Consider the following 10,162-nt stretch of genomic DNA (forward strand, 5'->3'; position numbering starts at 1 on the left):
GAGAGAGGAGGACATTCTGGACTGAGAGGAGAGTGGTCTTGCTCTGTCCTGGTAGTCCATAGTCACACAATGGGCATCTGTAATCACAAGTAGTCATCAATATGCACATTTTGAGAACATCTCTGATGAGTGACTTCTAGTTAAACTGTTTATTTTTTAGTTATTAGTGGTAGTGGTAGTGCTTCATTCTATAGCTAGAGGACTCCTGATATCTCCAGGAGTGATAAGTATACATTTTTTTACTGTATTCTTGCTAGCTAGGGCCATCTACTTTAAGTGCTGCCTGTCTTCCCAGTGGCCTACTTGGTGTGTGAACTTATGACTGCTCATAATTTGCAGATAGTTGTTGACACATCAACCAGGATCAACGGGCAGGGCAATTTGTGACTTGTTTTGGTAATCAGTGGCTGTATTGGAGGGGGAGTGGTTTCACCTCTCCTAAGCAATCAGCAATTAGTACAGGGAGGCGTGCTCTCCACCTCTGCTAGGCAGTTAGCAATTAATGTTAGTTCTTCAGTCTCCCCTGGTTTCTCAGCGGCGTATGTAAGCGGCGGTCATGTCAGTGGCGGTTTTGTCGCAAAACTAAGACCGTCGCCGAAACAAAGATTGTTCTGCAGAGTTGTTCAAGGAAGGAAAGAGAGGAAGGCTCCACACCACTCTCTTACTTGAGTATCTTACCTAGTTATTTACAGATTATCTCATTTTGCTCTTTTGTAACTTTGTCAACTATGTATGTGTTTTCTATACCTGTTCGCACCTCTTCCTGTAGGCTTTACAGACGCTCTCCACCTCTTGGCTGCAACCCTTCTAATTTAGTGTACCCTGCGCACACCACCCATGAGGAATTCCAGGTCTCTGGCAGCGTTTGGAACTGCCGATCTGCGGTCAATAATGCAGAGTTCATCTCAACCTATGTTGCCCTTCAGTCCCTTTACTTTTTGGCCCTGATGGAGACATGGATCACCCCAGAGAACACTGCTACTCCAGCTGCTCTTTCTTGAACTGACTATGTTTTCTCTCATAGTCGGAGAGGATCTGGTCGTCATGGTGGTAGCACAGGTCTACTCATTTCTCCTAAGTGGAGATTTTCTCTTTTCTCCCTCTCTCACCTGTACATCTCCTCATTTGAATTATATGCTGTCACTGTCACTTGTCTACTGAAGCTTAACATTATTGTCATCTATCACCCACCAGGTGCCCTTGGAGAGTTCCTCAATTTGCATGACACCTTGATAAGCTCCTTTCCTGACGATGGCTCACCACTCTTTGTCCTTGGCGACTTCAACCTCTCGACGTCTGCCTTCAATTAATTTCTTTCCAACTCTCTTTCCCCTCCTTGCCTCTTTTGACCTCAACCTTTCCCAATCCCCTCCAACTCACAAGGCAGGCAATACGCTTGACCTCATCTTTACTAGAGGCTGCTCGCCTACTAAACTCACCGCAACCCCACTCCAGGTCTCTGAACACTACTTTGTTTCCTTTTCTGTCTCCCTTTCCTCCAACCCTAACTACTCAGCCCCTACCCAGATGGTAATGCGCCGTCGCAATCTAAGCTCTCTCTCTCCCACTACTCTCTCCTCTTCTATCCTATTATCTCTCCCTTCTGCTAAATCCTTCTCCCTCCTGTCTCCTGATTCTGCCTCTTCGACCCTACTCTCCTCCCTTTCCGCATCCTATGACTCACACTGTCCCCTTTCCTCCCGGCCGGCTCGGCCCTCCCCTTCTGCTCCATGGCTGAGTGACTCATTGCGAGCTTACAGAACAGGACTGTGAGCTGAGCGAAAATGGAGGAAAACTAAACTTCCGGAGGACCTATCATCCTTTCACTCCCTCCTCTCTACCTTCCCTTCCTCTGTATCCGCTGCTAAAGCCACTTTCTACCACTCAAAATGTCAAGCTTCTGCCTTTAATCCTAGGAAACTATTTTCCACCTTGTCCTCCCTTCTTAATCATCCACCCCCACCCCCACTCCCTCCCTCTCTGCGGACGACTTTGTCAACCACTTTGAAAAAAAGGTTGACGACATCCACTACTCATTCACTCAGCCTATTGAGTCCACTGGTCTTACTCACACAGAACTACCCTACGCCTTGACCTCTTTCTCCCCTCTCTCTCCAGATGACATCGTGCGACTAGTGAGGTCTGGCCGCCCGACAACTTGCCTGCTCGAACCCATCCCCTCCTCCCTTCTCCAGACCATCTCTGGAGACCTTCACCCATTCCTCATCAACTCATCCCTGACCCCTCTGACTTCAAAATGGCCCGAGTTGCTCCCCTCCTCAAGAAACCAACACTCGACTCATCTGATGTCAAACTATTGACCTGTATCCAAAACACTTGAGCATGCTGTCTCTGATCAACTTTCTCGTTATCTTTCTCAGAATTACCTTCTTGACCCTAACCAGTCAGGCTTCAAGATGGGTCATTCAACCGAGACTGCTCTTCTCTGTGTCACGGAGGCTCTCCGCACTGCCAAAGCTGACTCTCTCTCCTATGTTCTCATCCTCCTAGATCTATCCACTGCCTTCGACACCGTGAACCATCAGATCCTCCTCTCCACCCTCTCATGGCTGGGCGTCTCAGGCTATGCACACTCTTGGATTGCATCCTACCTGGCAGACTGCTCCTACCAGGTGACGTGGAGAGGATATGTGTCTGCACCATGTGTCCCCAGGGCTCAGTTCTAGGCCCTCTCCTCTTCTCTCTATACACCAAGTCACTCGGCTCCGATCATTGCTATGCGGATGACACTCAACTACTTTTCTCCTTCCCTCTTCTGACACCCTGGTGGCAACACGCATCTCTGCGTGCCTGGCAGATATCTCTGTAAGTCGCTCTGGATAAGTGCGTCTGCTAAATGACTAAAATAATAAATTTGGTGAAAAAAGGCTGCCATGCTGAGGCAGAGCCATCTCCCTACAAGAACCTAAGTGATGAAACTGACCTCAACTGAAATACAATGAGGGAGTGGTGCAGCTATTAAAATCCTTCTGACCACCATGTCCTCTGCTGGATGGTAAAGTCAGCAGCTGTTAAAATCAATAAACTGTAAATCTATGCTTACTGTTCTTTCCTGCAAACTCCAGCCACATCCAACTGAAATGAAAGATTATGCAAAATCATTGTGCAAGCATTTAGGATCAACATTTAGGGAATAGGCATAGCCGTCTCCACATACAGTTTTACATGTGTTAACTTCAGTCACACTTTCACTTGAGAGGATGTGCTTGGAGAAGCGTTAACTCTTTAATGGCATGATAACTACAGTAGATTACTGAATCCTTTGGCCCACATATAGTGGAGAGGAGAATGGCCCACATCAGGCGGATGGTGAGACCATGGCCATCAGATAGCTGGACACCTTTTAATTGGTGTCCTGCTTTTGTGTAATTATGTTGAGCACAGAGAGGAGCATCCAGTAACTAAGTACCTGCCTCAGGTGCCTAAGTGCCTTTTATATTAGCTCTCTACATCCACTCAGTCACTCTGAGTCACATGGCAAAAGAGCAGAATGGCCAATCGAAACCTTTTTACATTACAATGCACTGCTTCCCTATTACAAGAGGATAGAGCAGCACAGCAACTAATATAAACAAGGACTGGCTTCATAGAACAGAATGGTAAAAAGCAGTTATTAACACCCCTGCAACCTGACCATTCCTTTTCCTCTTGCAGACACTGCTTTAAATGGACTCTCTATGTCGCTGTATTACAAGCATTTAGCTACACCCGCAATAACATCTGCTAAATATGTGTATGTGACCAATAAACATTTGATTTGATCTCTCTCTCTCTAGTTCTCTCTCGGTTTGCTTAGAGGGCCATTTACAGTAAACACCAAATTGAACAGTGCTATAGTTTGTTGATGACCAGCTGAGTATGAAAGTAATGATTTGAAACTTTCTTCATGCATTTTACATGACAATACAAACCATGGTCTGTCTGTAGTGTTGCACAGTGTTTGGGAATAAAACCTCTACCTAAGATACAATTTAAACAATTGTTTACACCTAGATACACCTGTGTGATCTTCCCCCTTTGGGGTGTGGCCCCTCCATCTCCTAAGAAACCATGCTACTGCCCTAAGCCTCTTGTTACAGCAGCTCTCTGACTGGGATTACAACACTGGCTTTTTGTTATGAATAAGGACAAACAAATGACTTTTTCTCTTGCCAGTTAATGACAGCGCCAGGTAACAATAGCTAGGAAGTAAGTTATTTCACAACAGCTGGATGTTCTATTACCTGTCCCACACGTTCCAGGTCCAAAACAGAATGTGAAAATAACCGTACTGCATTCCCCACCCATCCAAGGTACATACCTCTGTCTGTCCTAGACGTCCTCAAACAGTCGTCTGCTGTACATTCCACCACAGAGCACAAAGGCAGGAGAAAGTGGAAGTGAGTGAGGTGAAAGGAGAGAAGCAGCGAGGGAGAGAGGATAAATATTGAAGATCATTCTCTATTTTCTTGGCTGCATATTTCCTGCGCTCTTTCTATGTTGAATACAGGCTACTGACAAAATAATGCCCATGAACAATCTAGTTGCAGAGAGAGAGTGAGAGAGAGAGTAAGAGAGCAAGAGAGAGAGGGGGAAGATGTAGGGAAAGGAAAGAGTGTGGAGAGAGAATAGAGGAATAGTGTATTACTTGTATCACAAGCCCTGCTGCCTTGTGCACACAGAGAAGACGGCGCTCATCGTTAACTATGATTGACAGGAGAAATTGTATCCTGGGTATTTGTCTCTTTTTTTCATAACTCATTATGGATGGCCTGTCTGACCCACTCCTGCTACCTGGTGTTCGCACATGACACTTTGTACATGCGTTCGTACATGACCCTTCCACTCATCCTTTTAAGGATGGAATGAGTCAAATGTTTTGGGGGGTTATATGCAGCTAGATAATCAGTTATAGTTCTCAACGTTTTCCCTGTTTTAGACATTTTATTGAATTCTCCTTTATAAGATTCAGTAAAACAAAACACATGGTATTATGTATCTCCGTGGATAAAATTACAAAAACACTCACAGTTTGTTGTCAATTATGAGATTAAGGTCACACACACAGGGGACGTAATGTTTAAAACTGCATACCAATTAATACCTGCGGTATCATTTTCTTAAACCTCTTCCCCATCAGATCCAGGAAGCGGGTGACCATGAGAACAACACAGCACTCATATCAATTATTAACATGGCAGGGGCAGAGGGGAGAAAATACAGGCTATTAATGGATCTATGGAGGGAGGCAGACATCATATCTGATAATGACCATCACAGGGCCATCAAGCCAAGCCTTCCTGGACAGGGGCACTTTACAGATGAGGGATGGGAGGAAGTCAGCAGTACGTCAGGGCGTCTGCCTCCATGTGCCTCGCTGATGTCCTCTAAGGCTCAGACCGCTGTCTGTCTCTGTCTGTGTGCCTCCAGTCATCCGCAGTAGATATCTGTTCCACCTGCACTTCAACTCAACTCCGCCCATGGAGAGGCCATATTATACGATAGTGTCTGTAGTGTAGAATATTTTTAAAAAGGACTAAGCGCTACTACAGTATATATTACATTCAAATATAAGTATGCTATCATGTATATAAAATAATATCATTTCATTATTTTGGCGCAATAAGATTTTATTCTATTACATTAAATCATAATCCTTGTTTGCTGTACCAGTGAGTTGGAGAGGTGGGAGTTGAATCAACACTGACTTATGCATTTTCTATTCCCATACATTACCTATACATCAACTCAGGCTGTGAAATACAATATGTTCATATGGGCAGGCCGATGTTCAGCCACTCGCATTAGCAAGGCATTGCCAGAGCAAAGCGGTGGTGTCAAGGGGATGTGGAGGTTGTGCTTGTGTGGGTGGGGGGGACTCCATCAGCGTAATGAAGGCCGGGCACACCCTCAGACATAGAGCACTCTACAGAATTACACAGCCGGAGAAATCACCCTGGAGGGTCAGGGGCCAATTGATTGGACAGCTGCAGCACTGCCAGAATGAGGTGGTAAACATTGATAATAGTTTAACAGTGTTCCTGATTTGGTTTCGTTTTAGATTTGGTTAATTAAGAAATACTAGCTGCCATGACTGAATTTAAATGTGAGTTGTTTTCAGGGTGTGGTTTGAGGTGGGTGTCTCTTGTATGTGGTCCCTGGTGGGAAGAGTTAGCCTAATTATTTCACCAATTAGCTTTAGCCAGCTCTTGTGTGACCGTGGAAAAATTGGTTTGACTTTGAATGGCCTAGCTCTGGGGATGGTTAGGGTCCGTCAATAAATTACACAATGTAAATGGGATAATATTTTTTTTGTTACACATCTTTTAGTTGTCTCTTCTTTAAGTCTGCCCAAATTTGGAGCTATTGACCTTGTACATTTGTCCATGTACATTGTGTAATTTACTGATGGTCCCTCAATAGCCCCATAGAGATATTGAATGTCAAACCAAATGAACCATGGGCATTGAGGCTGGACAAATTGAGGCTGTTCTGAGGGCAAAAGTGGGGGGTGCAACTCAACATTAGGAAGGTGTTCCTCATGTCTGTACACTGTATGGGAACGATGCTGTCCATAGAAAGGTTTGTGGTCATACGCACATCCTTAAAAACATAGGTGCTGGGCTAATAAAGAATAATAGTAAGCTCCCAATTCAACGCTCTATCCTAAACGGATCTTCATCAGGTCAAACAAACTGAGTGCTCACGTCCCACAATATACACATTTCACATGACCCATGGTGGGTGCAAAAACAATTTGTGTATCTCTAATAATTTAATAACAATGAGATGGGTACATGTAGTAGTTCCAGAAAATAAGATGCTGTCCATCTCAAGGAATTTTTATTTAGATGTGTAGTATATCGTGTTGCCCATAGGATGGCAATGTTGCAGTATGTTACTTGACTGGTTGGACCAGAATGCCATCCATAATCAAATGATTACTTCCCTGTTAGTAATTTGGTAGTTTGTCAAATTCATCATGCAATATGACACATCCTGCATACATCACAATTTTTATTTAATCCAGTTTGGTCAAGTAAATGATGGGATAATACCTTTAGGTTCGGTTTCTTTAATTCAACACAATATAAAAGGAAATTGAAAGTCAAACAGCTAAGTTACACTTATACTAACTCCATTATCACTAGCTAGCATATAGTACAGCTTAATTTTGATCATCTACGTAACCAACAAAAGCAATACAAATCTATCTGTGCGAGTTCACTTTGTGTTTTGTCTGTCTGATTACACTTTTCTCTGTCTAGAGCTACTGACTCTACTGAATGAATGGCACCACAGTGCTGTGTGTCTGTTATTACATGGGTAGTATTTTACAGCCATCTCTTTCTCTACATAGTAATGATATCCTTGCATTGAAATCCTTTGGCCCAAATACAATAAATTGCTGAAGGAAAACTGCATTGTGGGTTCACTCAGAATGTTGTGTTGGAGCTGTTAACCACACTAAAACCAACACACACTTGAGTTGTTCCTGTTGTCATTTTTATTGACACAGAACAACAGCTGTCCTTGGAATACAATGTCAACATACTTAGTAAACCTGCAGTGCTGTTTTCCTTTACAGTATAACCAATCAATTGAATTGGGCCCTAAGTCATCAATACAAACAAACAGCAATAAGCAATAAAATATATATTACAGCACTTTATATACCACAACATGTTATGTTATAGTGTGTACCTACAAGGCCACTCATCCAGTACAATCAAGCGTAAAAAAATAGAAAAAAGTAATGCAATCTAATTTTCTGGAAGGAGATTTATAAAGGAGGATGAGGGTGCCAGGATGTGTAAGGTTAAGATGTGTCTTACTGCTGTTTTGAACCATGGGTAAAACAATGCATAGATCAGAGGGTTCAGGAATGAATTAATGTACACAATCCAGGAGAGAAATGCTATGATAACATCTGAATGTTTCAGGTAGTCCTCAGAAAGTGAACCTACATAATATGTGATCCAACCGACAAGGAAAACCAGTAACACAACCCCCAGTGTTTTGGTTGCCTTACTCTCTGAACTTTTGATCCTGGTTGTGATATTCATAACTTTTACTTGAATTCTTGCCACTTTGAAAATGTTCATGTATAAGTATATAATAACAGAACAAGGTGCAACAAAGGAGACAAAAAGGTCAATAATTCCCCATGTAAAACTGATAATCAACACACATTTTCCATGGCAATTATTGTGTACCTGAGAACGATACCAATTATCATTAAAGTATAGAATAACAAGATTATATATAAAAGAAAATATCCAGGTTAGGAATATAGAAATCAATGTTTTTCCAATAGTTATTTTAGAAATGTAGAGTAAAGGGTCACACACTGCAAAATATCTGTCAACAGCTATGATGACTAAATTGTATAGAGATGCAAAAATGACAGAAAAAACTAGCCCATGAAAAACTGAACACATTGTTTCACCAAGATACCAGCATGACTCGATGACTTTGATGCCCTCCACTGGAATCACAATGATCCCAACCAGGAGATCTGCCACAGCCAGAGAGAGGATGAGCAGGTTGGTTGGAGTGTGGAGCTGCTTGAAGTGAGAGATGGAGATGATCACCAGCAGATTCACAAACACTGTGAAAGCTGACACAGAGAAAAAAAAAATGTGCATGAGTATATTCTCTGCTCTGGATCTCACCTCCTTAACACAAGATGAGTTGTGGAGAGGAAAACAGTATTGTACTGCTTGATATCCTTCCACTTCAGTGAACGCCATTAAAAAGTAAAAACAGTGTTCTTTTCAATTGAGTGCAACGAATCAAGTGTTATTTCTTATTGTAGATTCATAGTGTATCTGATCTAAATAATAAACTAAACTGTGTGGAGCAGCTTTATTTATATCTGAGTTAGATATAGGCGTGTGTGTGTGTGGGGGGCGGTACAGCCATTGGAGCCCAGCCCTCTTTTTTTTCCTTTGTCAGTTTAGCAGATGCTCTTATCCAAAGCGACTTACAGTTAGTGAGTGCATACATTTTCATACTGGCCCCCCGTGGGAAAAGAACCCACAACCCTGGCGTTGCAAGCACCATGCTCTACCAACTGAGCTACAGGGGACAGCTAAAGTTGTATTTTTTAGTGATAAAATTGACATTTTAATCATTTAGCAGACACTCTTATTCAGAGCGACTTATTATTAGTGAGTGCATACATTTTTCATACTGGCACCCCGTATGAAAAAGTATTATTATTATTATATTGGAGGAGACTGTTGATGTATAATGAGCTACAGTAAAACAAAATGTCTTGGTATGAACCTATAACCTATTTTTGTAGGCATGGTTTTGTAAAAAGAGGCCTATACATTTTTTTATCAGAAATATACAGTATATTTTCTGATCTGAGACTCTTATAATGGCATCAACATAGAGAGCTACCCAGACCAGATCCCCAGGCCAATTTAGCAACTCCACATGCAGTAAGCACCCCACTATTCACCACGGTGATCGCATCCAGCTTACACAATCCCATGACCACCTACCTACTGAGACTGAGCCACCCAGAGATGGACTTCACACCCCTGATTGGCCAGAACCGGAGCAAGGCAGAAAGAGAAATCACTCCACAGCGTGTGCCTTACCGAGAGGCCCCGACATTACTAGTCCACCCCACGATGTGATGCATAAACTGCACTTCGCTACCACTCTACAGGGTCACTATGCCACCGGCGACAAGAGATGCGGTTTTCTACCTGCCATTACCACTATTACTGACAACTGATATCATAGTAAAACATCCTTCTGGCACGTTTTTGCTAAAAGGTAAAATGTCACAGTAGCTGACGTTTTTCTCAATACATTGCAGTCAATGGGAAAAGATAAGTGTCTCAGGGTTGAAGTTTTTGTCAACACATTTCAGTCAATGGGAAAAGATGAGTGACACAGGGTTGAAGTTTTTCTAGTTTATCTCATGTCTGTCTGTCTCTCTCTCACTCTCTACCTCCTCTTTATCCCCCCTCATTCTTTTCTCGCTCCCTCCCCTTCTTTTACCCCCTCCCCCCTCTTCCCCTCTCTCACCCTCTCTCTCATCCTTCCCTCACTCTCCCCCTTCTCTTTCTCTCTCTCCTTCTTTCCCTCCCTCCACCTCCTCTCGTCTCTCTCTCCCTCCCCCTCCTCTATCTCCCAGTCC

At 43.0% G+C, this 10,162-nt stretch overlaps 1 protein-coding gene across 1 annotated transcript; it reads right to left on the bottom strand.

Annotated features, from left to right (window-relative positions):
* Positions 1-7,225: 7,225 nt before the first annotated feature.
* On the bottom strand, positions 7,226-8,812 carry LOC121580341 (trace amine-associated receptor 13c-like). Its single transcript, XM_041895387.2, has one exon. The coding sequence runs from the start codon at positions 8,751-8,753 to the stop codon at positions 7,764-7,766; it is 990 nt and encodes a 329-aa protein (XP_041751321.2). The 5' UTR covers positions 8,754-8,812; the 3' UTR covers positions 7,226-7,763.
* Between the last annotated feature and the right edge of the window lie 1,350 nt (positions 8,813-10,162).

This window comes from Coregonus clupeaformis, chromosome 13 (genome assembly GCF_020615455.1).
Source record: "Coregonus clupeaformis isolate EN_2021a chromosome 13, ASM2061545v1, whole genome shotgun sequence".
Lineage (NCBI taxonomy): Eukaryota > Metazoa > Chordata > Actinopteri > Salmoniformes > Salmonidae > Coregonus > Coregonus clupeaformis.

Excerpts from the sequence above, each read along its gene's own strand:
- LOC121580341 (XM_041895387.2), bottom strand. The coding sequence starts at position 8,753 with ATGGCGTTCACTGAAGTGGAAGGATATCAAGCAGTACAATACTGTTTT.